Genomic DNA, 26233 nt, shown 5'->3' with positions numbered 1-26233 from the left:
TGTGTGTGTGTGTGTGTGTGTGTACTTGCTACAGCACATGTGTGAGGTCAGAGGACCACTTCAGGAGACAGCTGTCCCTTCCTACAGTGTGACCTCGGGCCGTCAGGCTTGGCCGTGAGTGCTCGTATGCACTGGGCCCTCCACTGGTTTCTTTTCCGAGAAGTCTCATGTTAGCTAGGCAGTGTCACACCAGGTCACCATCACTGTTCTAGTACAAGGGGGCAGGGCACTAAGGTGGAGCTGTGTGTCAGTCAGATCAAAGACACGCCCATTTCCGGAGCAGCAGGGAAGGAAGGCTGCTTCGCTTATATTTTGTTCGATTTTATTTTATTTATTTATTTATTTTTAAAGATTTATTTATTTATTATATGTAAGTACACTGTAGCTGTCTTCAGACACTCTAGAAGAGGGTGTCAGATCCCGTTAAGGATGGTCGTGAGCCACCATGTGGTTGCTGGGATTTGAACTCTGTACCTTTGGAAGAGCAGTCGGGTGCTCTTACCTGCTGAGCCATCTCACCAGCCCCTTGTTTGATTTTATTGACTCATTTGGAGACAAAGTCTTGCTGTTGTAGCCTAGCCGGCCTGGAACTCAGAAAGCTCCACCTATCTCTGCTGCACGCCCGGGATTAAAGGTGAGGCCACCATATCTGGTTTACTCGTATTTTGTCTTTTTGGGGGCAACCATTCGCTTTAACACTACCTGATATTGCCAGGCCCAAGAAATACATTTGTAGGGGCTGGAGAGATGGCTCAGTGGTTAAGAGCACTGACTGCTCTTCTGAAGGTCCTGAGTTCAAATCCCAGAAACCACATGGTGGCTCACAACCATCCGTAATGAGATCGGATGCCCTCTTCTGGGGTGTCTGAAGACAGCTACAGTGTACTTACATATAATAGATAAATAGATAAATAAATAAATAAATCTTAAAAAAAAAAAAAGAAAAAACCAAAAAGAAACAAACAAAAAAGAAATACATTTGTAAGCATCCAATCACATTGCACAAAAAAACAGGCTTTAGTTCCCCAGTCAACCAGATGGGCAACTTAAAAATAAGGGGCACGGGACAGGGCTGGAGGCTTAAATAGAAACAGAAGCTATGTCACCTGCACCAGTCAGTGTTCCTTCCCCAGACCCTTAGGGTTCAACCACTGTAACGTGGTAGATGCTGCACAATGTCTGAACCGGCCGGGCATGAGTTAATAGTAGCCAGGGAGAGGATCAGTTAACACAGGTAGAGTCAACCCCTGTTACGCATCCAGGAGGAGTTGGGGGCTGACATGAAGAGCTACCATCACTCTGCATCGCAGCAAGAACAAGTATATTTCCTGGGGGTAACTTATCTTTAAAATATTACCCTCAGTGCTGGCGAGACGGGCTCGGTGGGTAACGGCCAGTCTTACCTAGTCTCAGAATGTGCATTTGAACCCCAGGACCCACTTGGGGGTCAGGAGAGAACCGACTCCTGAGAGTTGACCTCTGACCTCCACATGAACGCCGCGTGGCGCCTGTGTACACATATGTATGCATGCACAGTAAGTGAATGAAATGTAACCAAGTATTACTGTCTGGCAACACAAGAGATGGCCCCCTGAGACTCTAGTGGGGTCAGGGGCCCACTATAAGTCCATGTATTTCAATCTGGCGCATCTACAGTGTTGGCCTGTTGTAAAATACAATCAGATTAGAAGAATCTGCTGATGGATTGCAGGTAGAATCCAGGTACTGCCTGCTCAGGGCCTCCAATGGTGTATGCAGTATGTCTGTTTTCCTTTGAATTGTATTGTCTGTTCAAAATAATGTGTTGGAAGCAAGGGCCTTGCACTCAGCCCAGGCTGGCTTGAATCTGTGGTCCTCCTGCCTCAGCACGCTGAGTGTGAGTCCTAAGATTCCAGGCAGGGGATACCATGGCCTGCTAGGAAGGCCCAGCTTTTTATATATATATATATATACAGTAGAGTGAGATCTATCACACCGAAGGCACAAACTTATGTCCTGGCCTGGGCCATCATGTGTGTGCACATGTGTGTGTGTGTGTGTGCACATGTGAAGGCCAGACAGTGCCGCCTCCCTCCACTGTCTCCAGCACTGTTTTTCAAGGCAGGGCCTCTCACTGAACATGGAGCTTCGATAGGCTGTCCAGCAGATCCCTGCAACTGTCCTGGCTCTGCCACCCATGCTGGCTGTGTGCTGGGGATATGTAAACCAGGCTGGTTTCAAACTCAGACCCGCTAGACNCAGCCTCCCAAGCGCTGGGGTTGAAGCTGTGCAAACCACTCTTGGCTTCACTGCATCCTTATTAAAGGATGGAAGCCAGGGCCTTGTGCATGGTAGGTAAACACTCTGAACAACATCCACACCCGCAGGGCACTACTTTTACTTAGACTGCAGCTCCACCCAAGACAGAAATGCCATGTGGTCGCGTGTGCAGACCTCACAAGATCTTGGCTGCAACCTTGGTCTCTTCCTCCCTCTGGACTGACATGGGGGCTGGGTTCGTATCTACCCACAAGGGGAGTGCACCTCATTTTCTGCCTGAGGTGGGGGGGGGGGAGGATTTGAAAAACCCTTCTCCCTGGCCCTTGGCCTGAGGTGTGGCACTTAGTAGGCACTTGTGAGGCGACGGCTCCATAAACTCGGGAGGAGAGGTCCGAGGAGTTTGTGAGAAGAGGACACCTTCGCCTTGAGTTATTAAAGAATTCATATTTGTGTTCCATCGATGCTACTCTGTTCTTACAAGCAAGCCGTGAAGCAGTGGCACTTGTGGCACACCCCACGGGGTGACCCAAACGAACTTGGCTCTGGCTGGAGCCGGGTACAGACACCCTAACCGCCTCTCTGTGGAGACGTGGTCAACGAGCTCGCTGTCCCTCCCTTGCTCACTTCAGAATGATCACTCTTGTTTTGTCCTGTTTTGTTCCGAGACAGGGTCTCCGTCTGCGTGCAGCTCTGGCTGGCCTGGAACGTGATATGTAAACCAGGCTGGTTTCAAACTCAGACCCGCTAGACTCAGCCTCCCAAGCGCTGGGGTTGAAGCTGTGCAAACCACTCTTGGCTTCACTGCATCCTTATTAAAGGACTCCTGCAGTGGGCATCCTGAGGTCACAGAAGTGAACCACAAAGTTAGGGAGGGAGATGGCACGGAGCTGTGACATCTGAAGTGGCTGCGGTAGGTCCCTGCACCTGATCTGCATGCACCATCTTTTGTTCATTTGCTCTCGGAGGAACACGAGTGGAAGCAGCAAAGGCCTGACCCTCTGTGCAGCAGAAGCACGCAGGCCACAGCATCAAGATGCACCGAGGGCACCCTAGCCCCTCAAGGGTTTCCCTTCCTGCCGCAAAACTGGGGAGAGCTGTTCTTTGGTTTTCAGAGAAGCCGACAGGGCTGGGGAGATGGGTCGGCAGGAAAAGGTGCTTGCTGCTAAGCCTGATGACCCAAGTTCTATCCCTGGGACCCATGTGGTGGAAGGAGAGGACAGATAGAAAGCTGACCTTTGACCTCCACATATGTGCTTTTGTGTGTCATGCACGTGCATAGACACATAGACAGACAGACAGACACACACACACACACACATGCTAAATGTCCTAGAACGGAGTTCACACCCATGACCTACACACACACACACACACACACACACACACACACACACACACACACATAAATTTAAGCTCAGGTTCTGCGTGGGACACAAAGGGACAGAGTATAGTAGTGACAAGTGGGTAAGACTATCATAATGAAATCTGTCACTTTGTATGATAAAAAAATAATTAAGGAAGCCTAAGGGCAGGGTATACAAAATTACCCGACGTGACCTAAGTGTTCTCTTGCTTAGTAAACACTTTTCAGACTTTCAGCTTTTTGAGTGATCAATTGCATTATGGATAGTATTGCAGTTCAGAGTTTTAACGGTCTGTGGTAATTGTGGGAATCATTTGCACATGTGCAAATACACGTGCGTGCATAGATAAGGAAACCGTAACTGATAGACACGTAGGCATTTTTAAGACCCGAGTTTGATGAGAGGGTCATCTTCTGAGGCGGTAGGCAGGCTGTGTTTTGGCCTGCTGGCCACGGTCAGGTGTGCCGTAGGGTGGGGATCTGTTTCCCACCTGTGGGTGGATCACCTTGGGCTCTGTGTGCTGGCTTATCAGGGTCCACTCTGCTCACACTTTGGGGTCAAGCATGCTAGTGCTGCCTTCCGTGTCAGTAGGCAAACTCCGCTCAGTTAACTCTTCCAAGCCTTCAGGGCAACATCGAAGATTATCTAACACTCGGATACCCGTTTCCCAAACCTCAACTACTGTTGCCAATTTGTCATTCATTCGCTCCTCGGTCTGTAGTTAGTGACCGACTATGCTGTACCTAAAACCCTTCTGGGGAATGGGGAATCTTACATTCTACTCATGGGATATTAAAATCATATGTGGGTATGGTTTAGAGATTAAAAAAAAAAAACTTTATGTGTATGTGCGTGTTCTGGGGACTGAACGCAGGACCTCACCAGTGCAAGGCACATACCCACAACCGAGCTGCATTCTACCCTCCCTGTCTTATTCTTTTTCCAGTTTTTATGTATGCTTGTTTGCGTGAGTTTGTGCGACCCCTGTATGTGAAGGTGCCCTTAACAGCCAGAAGAGGTGGTCAAGTTGCCTGGAGCTGTTGTCACCGAAGGTTGTGAGTTGTCATGTGGGTGCTGGAGCTAAACCCAGTCCTCTGCAAGTTCAGCCAGTTCCCCTAGCCACTGGGCACTCTCAGGACCCTTGTTTACTTTTTGAGGTGGGGTCTCTCCTGTGGAGCCAGGCAGGACTTGATCCTGTGACCCTGGGATGTTGGGATGGCAGAGGGATAATGAGTTTCTGCTGGGAAACCTGCTCCATGATATAACTGTACAGAGTGACAGACACTAAAAAGCAAACCACTGGGACGAGACAAAGGTTAGGCGAAAAGTTGTTTAGTGGCTTTTCTGAGACTGGTCATAACCCCGGGCAACCTGGGGACCGTCAAGCAGAGCCACACCCTCCACTTCTTTGTCTTTGTGGTTTTACATGGGAGCTGAGCCCACTGTGAGCGAGTGCTGCTGCTGTACGCCCTGTGGCCCATATTCAATGACTCAAGAGGGAAGACACCTCTTGATACAGTTATTTCTGCCCAGCTTCAACAACTCTGAGGAGACAGAGCCACGAGTGGAGCTGGCTCTGGTGTCCAGAGGGCCTGTGCCTCAGGTCACCTTCTTCTTAGCTACTTACTCATCCTTCTCCGTCTCATAGGACATTATCCCAGGGGAACATCAAACAGGAAAACTGAAAACCCACATGCTGGAGAGTGGTTAAGAGCAATTACGGTGGGCTGGAGGGATGGCTCAGCAGTTAAGGGCACTGACTACTCTTCCAGAGGACTTGGGTTCAAATCCCAGTTCACAACAGTCTGTAACATCAAGATCTGATGCTGTCACACACACACACACACACACACACACACACACACACGCACGCACGCACGCAGGCAAAATACCAATACACAAAAACCAAGAGTAAATACATTAAAAAAAAGAGCACCTATTGTTTTTGCAGAGGACCTGGGTTTGGCTCAGTTCTCAGCCACCCTGATGGCCTCTGTGTCTCCTCTGAGGACTCCTGAGCACACGCTACCTTCATCCAGCCTCACACACATACACATAAATAATAATAAACACGCATACACAAAATGAAAATCCTGCACTGTCTCTTCCCGCAGAAGGCTCACTCTTTTCTAAAGCTTTCTCTGGTTCTCTGGTCACGGGGCCCCAACGGGTGATGGGAAGGAAACAGGTTTGTCAGCACCAGAGAATACAAAGCCTTCTGCTTCATTTTCTGCATCTGTATTTTCTGCCTCCTGTCCCCGATGTGTGCACCTGGGCCACAGTGCGTAGGTCAGAAGATAACATGGGAGGCTTGGGTCTCTCCTATCCTGGGGACCAAACTCAGGTCAACAGGTTTGCCAACAAACACCTTTATCCACTGAGCCACTTTTCCTGACCCCCAAGCTTTCTGTTCTACACTTTAAATATGTGTCCATTTGCCTGTAAACCGGAGTGCCAAGTGGCTTTTTATATCTGCTTCCTATCACCCGTTTTCTTAATTTTCCTGATCCTCAGACCCTGATATCTTTGAAGTCGTGCATCCATGTTCAGGCTCCAACCTCCAACCTCCTGCCCCAGGGCCTTGGCACTTGCTGCCCTTGGATTCACTCCTACCTCTCAGCCGAAGCAACAATGCTTCCATTTCATCTGAGATGTCACAAATAAACCTTCCATTGTTCCCTGGAAAGAATACTACACACAAATCGCTCAGATACTTAAAAAGAAAGAAAGAAAAATGCCAAGGTGGGGGGGGGCACTGCAGAGATGGCTCAGAGGTTAAGAGCACTTGCTGCTTTGCCCAGGACCCTGGTTCAGTTCCCAGCACCCGCCATCACTGGCAATTCCATATCCATGAGGATCAGACGCCATCTTCTGGCCTCCATGGGCACTGCACACATGTAGTACATATGGACAATATGCAGACAAACATTCATGCACATGAAATATATATTAAAATGTATATATTAAAATGACAGGGATCATTATGGTTTTATAGTGTGGACTGTTTCCCTCAAGCCAAAGCAATGGCTTTGAAGTAAGCGCTAACTTTTCCACATAGAGTTTTAATTTCCGATATAAAGGACAGTATAAAATGAGCATTCTGCTGGTTAGGTTTGTGCCACCATAACACAAGCCAGGGTCATCTGGGAAGAGGAGAGTTCAGTCGACAAACTGCCTCCATCAGACTGGCCTGCAGGCAAGTCTGTGGCACGGTTATAAGTTAGGGTCCAGCCCACTGTGGGCAGCACCAGTCCAGGGCAGGTGGTCCTGGGTGCTAAGAGAAAGCAGGCTGAGTAAATCAGGAGGAGACCAGCTCCTGCCTGCAGGTTCCTCCCTTGGCTTCCTGAGCCTCAGAGAGCTGCAAGATGGAATTAACCCTTTCTTCCTCAGGCTGCTGTCGGTCACCGGTGTTTCTATCACAGCGACAGAGAGGCAAATCAGACAAGCGCCCTGGCTCAGCCCCATTCATTCGAAAGCTAAAGTCACGCACGAGCTGGCTTAGCAGCTATGGAAGCTTGCTTGCCACCACGTCTGGTGACCTCGGTGCATCCTTGGAACCCACATGGTGAAGGGCAGAGTCAACTCCGCATGCTTTCCTCAGACCTCCACATGTGTGTGTGTGTGTGTGAACCCTCCACACCAGACAGACAGACAGACAGACCAATAAACCTGCAAGTGTAGTTAGCAGAGTGCTTGCTTTAGAAGATTTATAACGATAAATTCTAGAAACCACCCGTAAAACAGGCAGCGCGCGGGACTGTAGCGCCTGCCCCCAGGGCTGGGGGTTGAACCAGGGTCCTGCCCGCGGCGAGCATGGATGCCACCAGTGAGCTCCATGTCAGTCCTCATCCGTTGCTGTTGCTTTTGGCTCCTTATTTTCAGGCAGGGTCTTGGTAAGCTGCTTATCTTGAACTTACTGCGTAGCCCTGGAAAGCCTTGGACTTGCCATCCCCCTGTCTCAGCCTCTTGAGAACTGCCAGCCCCGGCTCTATTCTTCCGACTGGTCACAACCTGCGAAGCTCTGCCGGCCTGAGGTGTGAAGGCCACTGCTTACAGAGGACGGAACAGCGTCTTTCCAGGACTTAGGGATTGCTTCTTTCCTCTTTTCCTCTCGTCCTTTTTGCTTTGTTGTTGTTGTTGTTGTTGTTATTTTGGTTTTGAAGACAGACTTTCTCCGTGCAGCCCTGGCTGTCCTGGAACTCACTCTGGAGACCAGGCTGGCCTCGAACGCAGAGATCCTCCTTTCTCTGCCTCCTGAGTGCTGGGACTAATGGTGTGCCACCACCACTCAGCTTTCTTTCCTCTTTTTTTTTTTTTCAATATTGTATTAATTTATGTGTTTGATTGATTTGTGTGTCTGGTGTCTGAGTAGGTCACTGGCCTGGAGTTATAGATGGTTGTGAGCCACCAGGAGGGGGCTGGGAATTGAACCTGGGTTTAGAACAATTGCTCTTAACCTCTGAGCCACCTCTCCTCTCCAGCACCCCCAATCTTTTTCCTGTAGCCCAGGCTGGCCTACTACTCCTGAAGTAATGGAAGGCAGCCTTGAACTTACGGCAGTCTCCTACCTCAGCCTTCCAGGGGCTGGCATGTTAGACACTGTGCCACTGTGCCCTGCTGGGATCCCTTGACCATTCTGCTTGATGGTGCCAGCCACTGGAGAGGGTGTGACCTTGATGCTCTTTCTATCCCGTGTTCACGCTGTCACTCGGAAACCCAGCCTCCCAAAAGCCACTTGTCCCGAGCAGGCTTTGCCTTGAGTACCCAAGCCCGGCTCGTGGGCGACCTGCCATGCTTACCTTCTTGTGGACCACAGAAGAGCTGGAGTTGACTGTGACTTCATCCTCCTGCATCATGACGAGCTCAGAGCTGCTCTCGTCCATGACCTCCTGCATGCTGTTCACGCTACTGCTCCGGCTGCCCGTGCTCACCGATGCGCTGGGGATGGAGTGGATGCTGCCTAGACTGTCCACCTCTCGGTTCAGGTTGCTTCCTTGCTCGCCATCCTGTAAAGGACAGGCGCTGGGGTCACAGAGCAAAACACCCCAGAGATCAAGTGCCGACCCACGGACAGGGCCACTGTGCCCCAGGCAAGGCTGGCCAGCTAGTGAGCCCCAGGGATCCCTCCCGTCTCTGCTTCCTCACAGGTCTCTCTCATGGAAGCTCTCTGGGAGGCACTACCGCCCCCACAAATCTCACTCACCTCCATCCTTCCCCAGGGCAGTTCTGGATATGTTACCATCCCAGGGCTCCCCCGCCACACACAACCACGACGCTATGTAAGCGTCATGAAACCACGATGCTGGGGGCTGTTCCCAGTAAGTGCCATGAGTCCAGGCTTGCGAGGGCTCATTAGAAATGCCAGGGCCGGGGCTGGCGAGATGGCTCAGCGGGTAAGAGCACCCGTCTGCTCTTCCAAAGGTCTTGAGTTCAAATCCCAGCAACCACATGGTGGCTCACAACCATCCATAACGAGATCTGGCGCCCTCTTCAGGAGTGTCTGAAGACAGCTACAGTGTACTTACATATAATAAATAAATAAATCTTAAAAAAAAAGAAAAAGAAAAAGAAATGCCAGGGCCCCCCTAGAGAGACACTGCTGTCCACCAACCTTGTGGTTTCGACAGTATCTGCAGTTGCCACCTCACACTGAGTGGAGTGGGACTTTAGAGGGGACAAGCGGTGCATTCTCCTACAGGTCATCAGTGAGTCCCTTCATATGAGCCAGGGATACAAATTCTCCCGTCTGAGGTAGGTAATTAAATTCTGCCTCTCTTAAGCGAGTCTGTCACGCTTACATCTGCGATTGATCTCATTAAGAAATCTGTTAAGTAATACTGGTGTGTGTTGCTATCGGCCCAAAGACCAACCGCGGGGTGGGGCGAAGCTGTGAATCTATCAGCCAGCCACCCCACAGTATCTTCCCCACCAGATTAAATAATGTCACGGAGTCGACGTCGTTGCACATAAACCCTATTTTCAAACCCTACTATACACAAATGGACCTGGTAAGCTGAGAATACAAGCAATCATTCGGTAATAGGAAGTGGACGATACACCACTTTTTCTTTTGAAGACGGGGTCTCGGTGTGTAGCCAGGGCTGTCCTAGAACTCGCTCCGTAGACCAGGCTGGCCTTGTACGCAAAGAGGTCACCCTGCTTCTGCCTCCTGAGTGCTGGGGTTAAAGACGAGTGCTTCCACACCCACTCTCAACACTCAATTTTAGTGCGTCTGTTTTCTCAATGAAAGGGAAGTCAACTGTCTATACCAATCAAGAGATTTTTTTTATTAGTCTAATTCCTATTTTTGAATTTTATTATTGATAAAACACTTTTGTATCATTAAAGTTGAAGAACAACATCACTCTCTCTCCCTCACTAGTTCTTTTCCTATGTGTGTCTTTGTGCATATGTGGATGTGTGTGTGCATGTGTGTCTATGTGTGTGTATGTGCATATGTGTATATGTGTATGTTTGTATGTATGTATGTATGCATGCATGTGTGTGTCTATGGATGTGTGCATGTGCTCTGGTGGGCTTGTGGGGGTCAGAGGACAACTTGCAGGAGTTGTTTGTCTCCCTGTGGCACCATGTGGCCATGGAGGTCTAGCTCAGGCTGGCTACCTTGACTAGCTGGGCCATCTGGCTGGCCCTCACCCATTCCTTTAGCTGACTGAGAGACCATGAAGCCACCTTTCCTTTGAAAACTGTGGCGTACCCTGTGTCGAATGAGAGAAGCAGATGCTGGGGCCTTGGATCCTACAGGCCCCACGTGAGAGCAGCCTGGACCCCACTTGCACTCTTTTTCTCCCTGCCCCTTTCTTGTTTGAGACAGGGTCTCACTTGGTGGGCCAAGCTGGCCCCAAGTTCACAAGCCAGTCTCATGCTTACGTAGGCACAGGCAGCAGTAACTGGACTCAGTGGGTTAAAGAGAAGCTGGGAGGCTTGGGGTGGGGGTGGGGCGGTCCTGGAGGGGGGGGGGAGAAGGGGCTAAAAGTGACCGGAAGGCTTCGTATGCACGCATGGAATCCTCACACTAAAAATATATATTAAAAGCTGTGCTCTGCCATTCCTAAGTGCCCACCTTACCCCACGATACCACCCCCGCCACAGCTCTGGTTTTACCAGATGCTATCCCGAGCATCTCTTAGGGAGGAGAGAGCACCGACCACATCCTCACTCTCACTGGGGTTTCCCCGTGCCAAGTCTGGAAGCTTCTTCTCCCAGAGAAGCTGAAACCAGGCGGACCTACTTCTTCTTCTTCCTGCGACTCATTCAAGGGCCCGTTCCGAGTCTCCTGGAAGAGGATCTTCTTCATTTTCCTGTACTGCAGGTTGTCCAGCTCTCGGACAGCATCTTTTGTCCTCTGGATGAGGTCAATGAGGACCTTCGGTGGCCGCTCCCTCCGAATGAAGTCGTGCTGAACAACGGGGGTGGGGTGGGGTGGGGGGGGAGAACGGACGGTGAACAGCGTTATCTTTAGGTGCGATGTATGCATGGGAGCAGGCAGGGAAGGGTGAGCAGGTTCAGGGGCCTTAGAAGTAAACGAGATTTTGAGGCTGGGGTCCCTCGTGGAAACCCCCACTTACAAAGAGGTAACAGTGCTTCTACCTTCTGTCCCTTTGCAGACTCTAGAGCAGTGGCTCACAACCTTCCTAACACTGAGACCCTTTAATAAAAGTTCCTCCTGCTGTGGTGACCCCCAACCATAAGGTTATTTTGTTGTCACTCTGTGACTGTAATTTTGTTACTGTTATGAACCATAATGTAAATGTCTGATATGAAGGATAGGTGATAAGGGACCCAGAGGGGTTGGGACCCATGGGTTGAGAACCCTTGCTCTAGCATCTTCACAAAGCTTTCTTTCTTTTCTTTGTTTCTTTGTTTCTTTCTTTGTTTCTTTTTTTTTTCAAGACAGGGTTTCTCTGGGTAGCCCTGGCTGTCCTGGAACTCACTCTGTAGACCAGGCTGGCCTCGAGCTTAGAGATCGAGCTTAGAGATCCATCTGCCTCTGCCTCCCAAATGCTGGGATTAAAGGCATGTGCCACCACCGCCCCCGGCTCCACAGGAATTCTTGCTTTGTTTGTTTTTGTTTGGCTAGGCAGGGCAGTTCACACTTTCAATGCCAGCTCTTGGGAGACAGAGCAAGAGGGTCTCTGTTTCCATGGATTTCAGGCCATCCTGACCTACGTAGTGCATTCCAGGCCAGCCAGGGCTACGCCATGAGACCTTGTAATAAAAAGTCTCTTCTTAACTGTAAATATTTATGATGCACAATGTGATGCTTTGGCCCAGATGGCGAAGTAATTACTACAGAGAGTTACCACACCATCATCCCTTACTCCCATGTGTGTAGCGAAGGTGCCAAAACCCACTGCCTTCAAAACTCACAAGACCCTGCAGTCCTCAGCTCAGGCCTGAGGTCTCAATAGGCAGCATGTATGTCGCATGAGTAAAACACTAGGCCTGTACCTCAACCTCCCCAGTTCTTTTTTTACATGCTTACTTGTATGTGCCTGCTGAAGTCAGTCCGCCCCTTCTGCCATGTGGGCCCCAGGTATTAAACTCAGGCCTTTAGGTTTGGTGGCAAGCCCCTTTACCTCCTGAGCCATCTTGTCAGTCCCAAATTTCATTTCCACTCCTGAAAACACCTTTCTACTTTTTTTCTTCTGTATCTTTGATTTTTCTTTTTAAAAAATGTGTGCAAGTTCTACATGTGCGCCATGTTGTGTGGAGCCCTTCTTTGTGTATCTGGCTTATTTCATGCGTGCAATGCCTTCCAGATCCACCCATGCTGTCTGTCAGATACCCAACAGTGGTTTCCCATCCACACCTGATCACCTCCTCTGAGCCTGTAACCTTCTGGGAAGCAGGAAGCTATCTGTACTGGCATCCGCTCTTACCTTCAAACCTTCCACCAAGGCTGCCACTAGGACCCCACCCCCACCCCCGGGGGTACCCCAGCCGTGGTCCATTGGCCTAGACACAGGCTGAAAGGTATTCTGTTGTGTACATGTGTATCACAGTTTCCCTGTCTTTCATTCCACCGATGGACATGTGTGCTGTTTCTCTACCTTGGTTGCTATGGGTGATGCTGTAGTCATTATGGGATGCAGACATTGTAAAGATAACAGAGTTTTTTTTAGATATAAACCCAAAGGATGGGATGCTGGATCCAATACAGTCCTGTTGTTGTTTTAATTCTCGTGGGAAGCTGCACACTCATTTCCACAGTGCTTACACAATCACTAAGTATTCCTTCTGCTCTGGACTGATGCTATCTCCTGAGATTTACTTCACCATAAATATAATACAAATTACTAGAACTTGGGTCTGGGAGATGTTAGTGGCTGGGAGTACTGGCTGCTGTTGTAGAAGACCTGTGTTTGGTTCCCAACACCCACATGATGCCTCACAGCTGCCTGTAACTCCAGTTCCAGGGGATCTGTTGCCCTCTTCTGGCCTCTGTGGGTACTGCATGTATATAGTGTGTGTGTATGTGTGAATTAGAATTAGAAGAAATTAGAATTAGAAGAAAGTAAAGTAAAATGATTGCTTAATTTTAGTTACTTCTTTTTGTCACTGACAGAGTGATTTGTTCCTATGCCCCCTCCATTTAAAATTACAGAAAGCCATGGATTTGAAAGAAATCGGAGGTTGGGGTGGGGGTGGGGGCAGGGGCTGGGTACATGGGACGGTTGGAAGGACAGGGAAGGGGAACATGATGTAATTATATTTTAATTTTAAAAATTAAAAATACAAATAACCCGCATACAAATATGATGTAGTAAACGAATAAATAAACAAACTGAATTAAAGAGAGGGCAGGCAAGATGGCTCAATGAATAGAGGGGCTTGCCACCGAGATTGACTGTGACCTGATTCTGACCCCTGGGACTCACATGGTGGAAGGAGAACTGAGCATAAGTAACACGTGTGCTGGGGAATCACGTGTGCATGCTCATGTGCACGTACACATGCGTGAGCACTCTCTCAAAATAAAAATATAAATGTAATAGAACACTTCAAAAATAAGAGAAAAATAAGATTAAAGTATCATGAAAGCCTTACGAAAGCAGAGTTTCCTTTACCAGAAAACTACGTTTTTATCTGAAAAATAGGATAATTAATTGACGCCCCAGCCCCTGTTTCCCAGCTGCCTTTGTTCTTTTGATTTGTTGATGTTTATGATACAACATTGTGGTTTTTTTTTTTTAAAAAACATTTTGATAATTTTTACTTTAGTTCTGTTCTTAAATTATTCAATGTAAAAGTAATATTTTAACCTCAGGAAGAGAATATGAGGAAAAGAAGAGTTACTGAAAAATAGTCAGGAATAAGTAGATAGGCAGCTGGAGAAAAAGTGGGAATCCTAGTTTGCTCCTTTTCAAAATTCACACAAGACTCTCTTCAGCACAGAGAATGCTGACGGACTCTAGCAGTGTTTCTGGTTCCACGGGAACTTCAGGATATATACATACATACATACATACATACATAATACATAAATACAAAAATACATACATACATACATACATACATACATACATACTTGTGTGTGTGTGTGTGTGTGTGTGTCTTGTCTCTAAGGAGTTTGTTTGTGTGGTTTGGTGGGGAATTCCCTGTTTTGGTAGGATGGTCATTTTCACAACAGTAATTCTACCAATCCATGAACATGGTATGTCTCCCCATTCTCTAGTGTCTTTCCTAGTTGTTCTTCAGAGATTTGAAGTTTCCTTCTTCCTTCCTTCCTTCCTTCCTTCCTTCCTTCCTTCCTTCCTTCCTTCCTTCCTTCCTTCCTTCTTTTCACCGGCTGCAAATAGGTTCTGCAATTGTGTGATGTTTGGAATTCTGGGGACTTTTCAGAGGGTAGATAAATGCTAGGGCCCTGAGAGGTAGGGTCAGTGTTGGTCGTTCAGGGCGGTTGGCTGTGGCTTGTTAGTTGTTGTGCTCAAAGAAGAAACTACAAGAAAGAAATTAGATTCAGGGGTCTCTCCCTTCCCCTCTATCCTTCTTTCTCTCCTATCTAAGGATAGTGTATGAAATGAGAGGGACACAAACAGTGGGGAGAAGAACCCACAAAGCAGCAAAGGCCAGCTACACATATATGTGTATATATATATATATATATATATATATATATATATATATGTATGTATATATACATATGAACATGTTTCCTAGCATACACCGGTTCCTGGGTCCAGTCCTCACTATGTAGCTGTTTCCTCCTAGATTAAAGCCTTCCAAGCCCATTAAGGTGTGGGGTGTCTGTGGGAAGGCAGAATGGCGTGTTCTAAGCAGAGATAAAACACTTTATCCTCCTACAAGGAATGAAACAACTCAGAGCTTTCAGGACGTCCTGAAACTGACCAGATTCACTAGACTTTCCCTCCTAGCATGTGTACCGTGCTGTTAAGGACTGCTGAGGGGCATGTTCAGAGCAGCTGAGATACCTGCCTGCAGGCTGGGCAGGGGGCCCCAGGGGTCCAGCTTTGTGATCTGTCACCTGTCCTGGGGTGGGCTTTGGGGATGCAGCATTTGGGTCATTTCTACTCCTGTAATTCCTCACCCATATTCCTGTAAGCACACGCAGTGAGACTCGGGGTTCACCAAGTTGGACTTGGGTCTGTCCTCAGATCCTATCTGCAGGGAGTAGCCAGCTGCTCGGATCTTCACAGGAGTAGTGTCACACATGATTTCATGTGTCAACGTGTGTGTGTGATATGTACATGCACACGTGTGTAAGTGCACACGCCTGTGAGCACACATGTGGAGGTTTGGGGGAGGATGTTGGCCATCTTGCTCCACCACTCCCTGTCTGATCCCTTTGAGATGGGGTCTCTCACTGAGCATGAAGATAAGGCTTGTGGCCAGCAAGCCTCCATGTTTTCCCTGTCTCCGAGTTTACAGGTTCACGTAGCCTGTCCCCTCTTGCCATGCAAGTGCTGGGATCCTAACTCAGGTTCTCACACTCAGCATGAGTGCTCTGACCACTGGGCCATCGCACAGCCAAGTATAAACTGTGTCTTTATTTTATATGTATGAACAGTTACAATTGGTTGTGTGTGTGTGTGTGTGTGGGGGGGTGTTTTGCCTGCCTGTATGTATGTCTTGTACCACATGTGTGTGCAGTGCCTGCAGAGGCCAGAAGAGGGTGCTGATTCCCTGGAACTGGAGTTCCAGACAGTTGTGAGCTGTCGTGTGGGTCCTCTGCAAGAGCCGTGAGTGCTTTCAGAAGGAATACGGTCCTTCTGGGTCTTATAAACAAACCAAAGACGAAACTGCTTGTAAAAGGATTCACTCTGAGAATGAAACGAACACCTGGACTGAGTGAACCTCCTCACACAGTAGAGGACAGAGAGCCAGCAGTGTCTCCACTGGGAAGGATTCCCATCCACCACTAGAATGCTGACACACCACAGGGTCATCACTGACATCAACACACAGCGAAGAGTGAAAGAGAGAGAGAGAGAGAGAGAGAGAGAGAGAGAGAGAGAGAGAGAGAGGCTCAGTACTGCGGGGCTCAAGTCAGGCTTGTGTGTATTCATTAAAAGGCAGTCAGAGAGCAAAGGAGAAAAAAACCTCTACAGAATTGAAGGCTCCGTTGTTGTCAAGATAGGTTCTCATGTAGCGGAGGCTGGCCTTGAACCACAGATGCCCTTACCTCCCAGAGCCAGGCATGATGCTGGTATACTCCTGTAACACCAGCACTGGGAGAGTGGAGGCAGGGGGAATCATTCGTTCAAGAGCAACCTGGCCATATGGCGAGACCACAGGCAAGCCACCATACTCTTACATACGGTGACGCCACACTTTGTTAGCTCATCTGTGTGACCTGAGTGCCTGTTTTTACATCGTCACCCTATGTCTCCTCTGCTTGGATTTGACGCCAACCTTACTGAGATTTGCAGAGTCGGCATTGGCACCCTTGGGCGATCGTCCTGGGAGCTCACTCACGTTCAGTGAGAGAAACCCTGGGGTAGATGGCAAGTGGAGCAGGAGGGGAAACGGACTGTTCTGAGGTGGGACAGGAGGGTGGGGAGGAAAAACCTACACCCAGGTGGGATGGGGGAGAAGGACGAATGTGGGTCCTGACCACCTGTCAGTTTTGATGCCTATTTCTATCTTTGCATGAGTCAGCGTGTCACAGTGCTCAGCCACAGAGCAACTGCCTGTCCCCCATGGCCAGACCTCACGCACAGCCCCTCCTCAGATGGAAACTGGAAAAGTTACCCGCAACAGCTCCACCGCTGCTGGTCTTTCCTGAGGTATTTTGTGCAAGCAGTAATCAACGAATCCCCTGAAGGAGTCTGTCCTGTGGGAGCGAACACAGCGAGGAGAGAGCAGTGAGTGGCTGTGGGACCTGTGGCGTACAAAGGCGGGGCGTGCGGGAGAGAAGGCTATGCAACCTGGGAGGTTTTGTATTTGTGTATATATATACATGTTTGTGGACGCATATGTGTGCGTGGGTGTGCATGTGTGTGTATGTGCATGGGTGTGCATGCTGTGTGTATGCATGTGTGTGTGCATGTGGGTGTGCATGTTGTATGTGTATGCATGTGTATGCTGTGTATGTACGTGTGCATGTGTGTGTGTGTGTGTGTGTGTGTGTGTGTGTGTACATATGAGTTTGCATGTGGTGTAGAGGCCAGAGGTCAATATCAAGTATCTCTTACAATCACCCTCACCTTTTCATTTTGTTTTAAGACAGGGTTTCTCTGTATAACAGCCCTGGCTGTCCTGGACTCGATTTGTAGACCAGGCTGGCCTCGAACTCACAGTGCTCCACCTGCTTCTGCCTTCTGAGGGCTGGAATGAAAGGTGTGTGCCACCATGCCTGGCAACCTTATTTTTTTGAGGCAGGGTCTCTCAATTTGGCTAGACTGGCTGGTCAGTGGGCTCTAGAGATCCCCTCTCTCTCCCCACACTGGGATTACGGGGTCCAGCTTTTGTGTTGGTTCTGGGGACTGAACTTCCTTCCCTGGGCACGCTCAGCAAGCGTGCTGCCAACTGGGCCACTTCCACGGCCAGGGCTTCCTTTTCCCCTCACGGATAATAGCTTTCCTAATATCCAGTCTGCCATCTCCATGAACACTTTGCTGACCCTGGCAATACCCACGACCCCTAAAAGGGCGTGAGAATAAAAACAAGCAGGGCAGAGAACCTGGAAACACGTTTTCTGACTGAAACTACTTCCTCTCCTGGGATTTTCACTTCTGTTCACTCTTGTTAGACAGCTCACTCTCTGTAACGCTCTCTCTCTCTCTCTTTTTTGAAATTTATTTTCGAGACAGGGTTTCTCTGTGTAGCCCTGACTGTCCTGGAACTCACTCTGTAGACCAGGCTGGCCTCGAACTCAGAAATCCACCTGCCTCTGCTTCTCAAGTGCTGGAATTAATCTCTGTAACTCTTATCGCCCAAATCGTTACAAACATGCCCTGTTTTTCAGCCAAGAACAGCACGTCTTTTGGATAGATAGTATATGGTCTGTCCCAGCTCGTTCTGAAAGACACAGACGCAAACTATGACATCAGCCAGGGCACCTCATAGTTACTGGGAACCAGAAATGAAGGCAGGCATGCGTGGTGCCTCCCACTGTTCGGGAGGGAGGCAGGGGCAGGCGGGTCTCTGCAAGCCCTAGTAAGACACTGTTTAAACTAACAGACAAGGGGACTGGAGAGATGGCTCAGTGGTTAAGAGCACCGACTGCTCTTCTTCAGAAGGTCCTGAGTTCAAATCCCAGCAACCACTTGCTTGCAACCATCCTTAGTGAGATATGACTCCCTCTTCTGGAATGTCTGAAGACAGCTATGATGTACTTACATATAATAAATAAATAAATCTAAAAAAAAATTAAAAAAAAAAATAGAAATAAACTAACAGACAAGCAAACAATGCTGCCCCCCAAAGCCACCAGCAAACCGCCTCTACCACCACCCAAAACCCAGAGATGAGACAGTCAGGAACTGAGGGATGAGGGATGGGAGGGAAGTAACAGGGTGCATGCTTCCAGCATGTCCCCAGTGAAGCTTTAGTTAAAGTGTGTATGTGTGTGCAAGCGCATGGGTGTGTCTCTGTGTGTGTGTGCATGTGCGTGCATGTGTGTACACAAAGGTACAATGTGGGTCACCTATTCTTAGTATTGTCATGATGGAAGAAAGCAATGGCGTTTTAGGGCAGACCTTTAATGTGTGGCTCAATGAGAACGTCAGACCCCCCCCCTCGGCGCGTTTCTTGGCCGTGTCTTACCATTCCCTGGACTGTAGCGTGGGGGAGTCATTCTGAGCGATGTGGTAGAGGGCACTCATGGCGTTCATGTTGAAGAGGGGGGGCTTCCGCTCCGCTGGAAGAGGAGGGAAACACAGTAAGCCTTTCTTGAAACACCTCAGGACTGTCCACGACACACCATCTGCTCGCTGTCCTCGTAGGGTCGGCTCAGAGGAGCCGCGGGCTGGCTGGTGGTCACTCACGGTCTGCTGGGAGGCTCCCAGTGGAACCCACCTCAAAGTAACGGGAGAAATTTTCCTTATTTTTTTCATAGGTTCTGCGAAGAATGGTGTTGGGCTGTTTTCCAGTGACAAGGTGTGAATATCTGTGTGTGTGTTTTAATTAAAAAAAAAATACATATTCATTAAATAAAACCAGAATGCAAAGAAAAATAGAACAAAAATATATGATTACGGAACAGAGGGGCTGGAGAGACGGCTCAGCAGTTAAGAGCACTGGCTGCTCTTACAGAGGACCCGGGCTCAGTTCTCAGCACCCACATGATGGCTTCCAACCATCCATTAACCGTTACCTCCAGCTCCAGGGGACATGATACCCTTTTCTGTGCATGGCATGTACGCGGTGTAGTAAAAACAAAACGTGGAAAGCCACTTACACATACAAAATAAATAAATCTCTTAAGAAGAAAATAAGGGCTGGGAGTGGTGGTGATTGCCGTTTATTCCAGCACTGCGGAGGCAGAGGCAGAGGCAGGGGGATCTCTGTGAGTTCATGGCCAGCCTGGTCTGCAGAGTGAGTTCTAGGATAGCCAGGGCTACACAAGAGAAACCCTGTTCTGAAGACAAAGAAAGAAAGAGAGAGAGAGAGACAGAGAAAGGAAGGAAGTAAGGAAGAAGATATATTATTGTGAAGTGGGATAGATTTTTTCATTCATTCATTCATTCATTCATTCATTCGTTCGGTCCTTTGTTTGAGACAGGGTCTTACTTAGCCAGGAGGCAGGTGTATCTCTGCTTTAAATAGTGAGTTCCAGCATAGCCAGGGACATAGCGAGACATTGTCTCCAAAATAAACAGACAATTAGGACTTTTTTCAAAAAAAGCGATGATCTGGAGTGATTTCTTAGGCCTTTGGAATGTATTTACTCTGTCACGGTCCCACAATACACTTGGACTCCAGTCCCCTGGGAGTGTCTGCGGAACCATGCCTGTAGCTGCCTCTGGGGTGCTCCTTTAGGCCCCTGCAAGGATCTTTTCCCTCCCTTTCCTGCCCTGCCTCCTGCCCTGCTCTCTCCCCCCTTCTTCTCTCCAGGGTTTCCCACACAGTCCTAGCTGGTTGGCCTTCCTGGTGGCTGAGATCACAGACATCAAGGAGAAACGGGTTGAAACTGCTCGAAACTGGTAGATGGTGGGCACGCTGTTCCTAGTGAGAGCCGTGTGGACAGAGGTTTCGAGCACAGGGGAGGGACAGCTGCGGTTTGGGGCTGTGTTTCAGAAGAGTCGAGGCCTTTCTAGAATGTGATCTGGCAACCTCAAGTTTTTAAAGGCACACAGAACTAGGGACTTCTGTGGGCACCAGTGGCTTTGCACTCCTCCTAGCACTAAGTTCAGACCCCCTGGGCAGAGCCTGCTGCCCTCCATTAGCCTGCCCTGTTCTGAGAACATGGGGCTCTTTCCTGTCTCTCCAGTGCGGGCCATCTCATGTGGATGTTTTCAGTTTGGACTCTAACTTTATCAGGTTAATTCTTTTTAAAAAATGTTTTAATTAGGAACCCATTTTAGAGATGGAGTCTTGCTGTGTTGCTCGGCCTGGTCTTCCTGCCTGGCTCCTGAGCAGCTGAGAACGTGTGTCTCCCTGTCTCAGCTCTGGCTGGCTCTAACCATCCTCTGGGCTTCTTCCCTGTTGAGGCTTGACCATGAAACGCCCCCTACAGGCCCATGGCCGCCTCAACACTGGGTCCCTCAGCTCGGCCGGTGGTGCCGTTCTAGAAGGCTGTGGAACTTCTCCTGGAGTTGAACCTTATTGGACAAAGTGAGCCACGAGGAACAGGGGCACTGACAAACTTCATTGTATTTCCAGCGCTGAGGACTCAAGCTCGGGAGGCTGTCTCCACAAAACCTGCTAACTGAGTGAATAAAGGGCAAGCTAATGCAAAGAGCTTTTTGTGTGCGCTGCTGAGACGGCCTAATGTCCTAGGTGGCTGCTGTCAAACCTGAGGACCTGGGTTTGATATCTGGGTCCAAGAAGAGACATCACTCTGGCAAAGCTGCTTTCTAACCTCTAACGTATATGCCACGACACTCACAAGTATCTTCCCCAACCCTCCAGATAGACTAGAAAGACGGGCAGGCATCAAGAGGATGAGACTGAGGTCTTCCGGCTCGCATCAGACTGCCATGAGATGGGCTCCCCATCAGAGGGATAAGGAAACTCCCAGGCACAGAAACCCACACTTCTCAGAGGGACGCTGGCTTGCAAGGGAGAAGCACTTAAAAGAAGGGGCTAAATAAAGAAAACCGAAGTTTAGGAGGAGGATGCTGGAGCTGGGGGTGTAGCCCTGTTGGTAGAGCGCTTGCCTACCACACACGAAGCCTTGGGTTCAATCCCTACACTGCACACCCTGGGTGTGGTGTAGCATGTCTGTAATCCTAGCACTTGGGAGGTGGAGACAGGAGCATGAGAAGTTCAAGGTCAACTGATGAGGTTATACAGTGATTTCAAAGGCCAGCCTGGGTTACGTGAGACCCTGTCTCATAAGAGAAAAACCAACCTAAAACTCAGTAGTTGACAGCAGCAGCTCGGCCTTGAAGCCATATGGGAGCCCAGGACAAGCAAGCAACGTGCTTGGGACAAGCCCTGATGGCTACCCTCAGATGCTGTGGGAACCACCACGGTAGAAAATCCAGAGCCTGGAGCCGTCCTCCAAACACTGGATATGAAAGGTCCGGTCTATGTTTAAGTCCTTTGCCATACACACCCCCGGAGCCAGCTGAGCCTGGTGCCAGTGGCCTATAATCCCAGCACTGGGTAGGCTAAAGTAAGAAGACCTCAGGGTCTAGAACAGTCAGGGCTGCACAGTGAGACCCTGTCTCTAACCAACCAGTCGGCCAACCAAGCAAAACCAGCATCATAGCCACAGTGGCACGGCTTGTCACCGAGACAAAACACCACAGAGCAAAGGCCAGAGTCTGCCAGCAGCCCACTTCTTTGTCATGAGGGTTTTTCCCACAGGAGTTTTCTGTTCCGGTGGGGAAGGTACAAGCAGTGTGGATGCATACAGCAGGTCCTGCAGAGTCTAGACCACTTATCATGTGGCCCTTTCTAGGGAGCTCATTGCTGCATCTGTGGAGCATAGGAGGTGGCATAATTTTGCCAGGGCAAAGCCAGGGCTGGTGTTTCCCTGTGACCAAGGATCTAGGAGTTCTCTTATTTTAGCAAGTGTGGGTCACTGAGTGTATACGTTTACAGGTGTGTAGGTGTGCTTTCATGTGTGTTTGCATGTTTATAGCGTACATGTGTTTTCACATGTGGTGTGCGTGTGAGTGGATGTGTGTATGCATGTCTGCCTATGTGTGGGCGCATGTGTGTGTGCATGCAGATGGAGGCCAGAGACTGGTTGTCAGTGCCTTCCTTCACGCGCTCTAAGGGCTCTCTCACTTGAACCAGAGCCTGCTGATACAGCTAGTCTCGACAGCCAGCTTGATTCAGAGGTCACCTGCTGCCTCCTCCTGAACTCTGTGACTGTGAGTGGGCTGCCAGGCTCTGGCCCCACCCTGGAGAGCTGGCCCTGAGGGGCTTGAGAGAGCAGGTCCTGCCCCTTGCCAGGTGCCACAGACAGGAGTGCTGGCCCTGATGGCCTGGGTGCAGGAGAGCATCCACCGAGGCCCGGATCCAGGACTCTTGAGTTATCCCACCCCAACATCTACCCCATCTATGAACTGCTGGGGTGTACAAAAGGGCCAGTCCTGTAGATAGAAAGATGCAGGCTCTTTGTGACACCAGGCAACAACAGGATCAGAGGCCTTGGACCAGACCAATGACTCATTGCAATGAACATCTGCAAATGAAGCTGCTTGGAGATAAGGGTGTGCTGTGTGACACACCGCTGCTTCCATGGTGAGATCTGTGTGTGTGTGTGTGTGTGTGTGTGTGTGTTGCTTTATTTAAGGAGGGGACTGCAAGGGCAGATACGGAGGGATTGGGAGAGGAATGGGATTGGGGTACATGATGTGAAATTCACAAAGAATAAAAAAAAAAAAGTTAAAAACAAAAACAAAAAAAAAACAAGTGGGCAGCCATATTTACATCGGTGCTGGGGATATGAACCTGGTCTTTAGGCGAGGCAGGAAGGATTTTTATCTACTGAACTGTCTCCCCAGTCCGGATTCCATGTTTTCTTAACCGAAAGGACCAAAGGACTGGAAAGCCAATCTTGTTACACGACGTTTAAAAAATTCCTGCTTAAGGGAAAGGCAGTGGTTACATCTTTGTACTCATCATCTGGGCCAGCTGAGATCAGGATTTAGTGGGTCAGCTTAGTGGGTTGTGGGTAGCAGCTCTCCCTGGTTGTGCTACATTAGAACCAGTGGGCTCTACTCTACTTGAGAGAGAGAGATGACCCAAGGGTACCCTATCCCACTCTTGGATAAGTAATTTTGCCTTTGAAGGGGCAAACCCTTCTTATAAAGAGATCTGGTGGGCAGCCCTAACTGCAGGTGACACTCACCGCTTCTAGCTACGGAGGTCCTGTCCTGTGTCAGGTACTCACTGTCTCTGGCATGGCCCAGACACCGCTCATGCCTACCAGAGACTGGGAACTAGGGAGGAAACTGAGGTACAGTGGGGCTCAGGACTGAAATGGGTAACCAAGTAGTGGTCTCCTCTGACCTTGTGAGCTTCCCAACTGCTGGGACCTGTGCAGGTCACCATGTTTGGGGTGTGTGTGTATCTGTGAATGTGTCTGTTTGTGTGTATATGTATATGTGTATGTCTATGTGTGTCTGTGTGTATCTGTGTGTCTATGTCTGTGAGTGTGTGTGTCTGCGAGTGTATATGTGTGTGTATGTCTGTATGTATCTGTGTGTGTATGTGTGTATTTGTGTGTGTCTGTGTATAATTGTGTGAGTGTGTCTGTGAATGTATATGTGTGTCTGTATGTATCTGTGTGAGTGTGTATGTGTGCGTATGTCTATGTGTATCTGTGTATGTGTGTGTGTCTGTGTGTAGCTGTGAGAGTGTGTCTGTGAGTGTGTGTGTATGTGAGTGTATATATGTGTGTATGTCTGTATGTATCTGTTTGGGTGTGTATGTCTGTGTGTATATGTGTATGTGTGTGTGTATCTGTGTGTGTGTCTCCCTATGTGGGTGCTGGGAACCCGTCAAGGTCCTCTGAAGAGTAGCAAGTCCTTGTAAGCCTGAGCACCATTCTAGTCCCTGGGAATAACTGTCAAGCTGGTGCATCTTTTGCTATGAAGTTGTCTTCGAGGCTCTACCGCTGGGTAAAGTTATACACTTGAGAAGTCTTCTAATATTTCCCCCAGGATGGCTGAGCTCTAAAGCAAAGCTGTGGAGTTGCTGTAGAGACAGGGTGTGTGATGTCTCAGGTCAGGAATGTCTCAGGAATTAGCATTTACCAACTTGTGTTTCAGTGTTTGCTAACTGCACATCTGCTCAAACTCTTTTAGCTAAGTCAATAGCATGGAGACGATAGTGTGGAGACATCGCAGAGAAGGATCACTCTCCCGTGGTATACCAGAGCGTGGAAAGTGTCTCCGATACAGTCACACTGCTCAGCCAACCTACAGCTGTCAGTCTCTGGGTTAGGGCAGGCCGAGTTGACTGATGGGCATGTATGAGGACCAATCAGCGGAGCCCCAGTGGAAGCTCCTCCTTACTCACCCAACTCAATGCAGGTGATGCCGAGCGACCAGATGTCAACTTTCCCGTCGTACTGCCCTTCGTCCATGGCTAAGATCACCTCTGGGGCCATCCTGCCAAACGCAATGTGCAAGAGTTCAAGTTGTCGGTAAAAATGAAATTTCCATGTTATAAAACTACTCAGTATAATAGATTTAAGGGCATTCAAAGTATTTTTAAAGGTACTTAAGTTGTTTCCCCCCCTTCATTTTCTCAGTTTTCTGCAAGAATATTGAGTAGCTTAACTGCTGAGCCGTCTCTCCAGCCCCCATTTAAAGGATTCAGTGTTTGTTGTGGTGTTATTCATAGAAGCCACATAAAGAAGCCAACCTAGAAAACCAGCAGATGTGTGGCTAAGGCGAACGTAGCTCCTGTACACAATGGAGGCATCCATGAGGCAGCTGTTTGAATGAGAATGGTCCCCATAGGCTCACAGATTTGAATACCTGCTCCCCGGCTAGTAGAACTGTTTGGGAAGGACTAGAGGGCGTGGCCTTGTTGGAGGTGGTTTGCAACTGGGGGAGTGCACTGAGGTTCAAGGCTCCCACCATTCCTAGTGTATTTCTCTGCCACACAGTAAAGCCTTAAGATGGGAGTTCTCAGCTGTCCCTGCGACCACACCTGCCTGCCTCCTGCCATGCTCCCTGCCATGAGAGTCATGGACTAACCCTCTGAAATTTTAAGCCCCAATTTAAACATTTTTAAAAACATTATCTTTATTTTATGTGCACTGATGGTTTGCCTGCGTGTATGTCTGCGTGAGCGTATCAGATTCCTTGGAACTAGAGTGACAGATGGTCTTAGCTGCTATGTGGGTGCTGGGAATTGAACCTGGGTCCTCTAGAAGAGCAGACAGTGCTCTTAACCACTGAGACACTTCTCCAGCCCCTGACCCCTGCTTTTTGAAAATAAGTTGCTTGGTCATGGTGCTTTATCATAGCAATTGAAAAGGAACTGAGCCGTGGGGGAATGGAGGGGATTGGAGGTCATCATGTTATATGAAACAAGCCAGACTTAGAAAGATGAATATAGGAGGAAGGGAGGGACGGAGGGGGGCAGGGAAGGAAGGAGGGATGGATGATGGAAGGAAGGAGGAGGAGAGGGAGGGAGAGAGGGAGGGAGGAAGGGATGGAAGGAAGGAGGCACAGAGAGAGGGAGGGAGGGAGAGAAGGATGGAGGGAGGGTTGAAGGGAGGAAGCAGAGAGAGGCTAGCAAAAAGGGGAGTATCTGGGGGTGGGGAGCCAGTAGGGTAGCAGACTGGAAGAGGACATGGGGATGAATTTGAACAACGTATACATGCAAGCCCTAGCTGGGAGAAAATATGATACAACCTACTATTTTGTACACCAGTTAAAAATTAATTTAAGCCGGGCGTGGTGGCACACGCCTTTAATCCCAGCACTCGGGAGGCAGAGGCAGGCAGATTTCTGAGTTCAAGGCCAGCCTGGTCTACAAAGTGAGTT

General features: G+C 49.0%; 1 protein-coding gene across 3 annotated transcripts in view; it reads right to left on the bottom strand.

The window, feature by feature from the left end:
- Taok3 (TAO kinase 3) overlaps window positions 1–26233 on the bottom strand; it is a 147030-nt gene that overhangs the window by 35756 nt on the left and 85041 nt on the right. For all 3 annotated transcript variants that reach the window (XM_029533599.1, XM_029533600.1, XM_021187253.2), the window contains 5 exons: window positions 24753–24844; window positions 18876–18969; window positions 16860–16941; window positions 10876–11043; window positions 8423–8629 (listed from right to left, as the gene is read on the bottom strand). In XM_029533599.1, the coding sequence (XP_029389459.1) occupies window positions 8423–8629; window positions 10876–11043; window positions 16860–16941; window positions 18876–18969; window positions 24753–24844 (643 nt within the window). The remainder of the gene's footprint in view (window positions 1–8422; window positions 8630–10875; window positions 11044–16859; window positions 16942–18875; window positions 18970–24752; window positions 24845–26233) is intronic.

The sequence above is a fragment of the Mus pahari genome, chromosome 23 (assembly GCF_900095145.1).
Source record: "Mus pahari chromosome 23, PAHARI_EIJ_v1.1, whole genome shotgun sequence".
NCBI lineage: Eukaryota > Metazoa > Chordata > Mammalia > Rodentia > Muridae > Mus > Mus pahari.
Note: the sequence above shows the minus strand (reverse complement) of the source record. Positions and strands in the feature narration are given on the sequence as shown.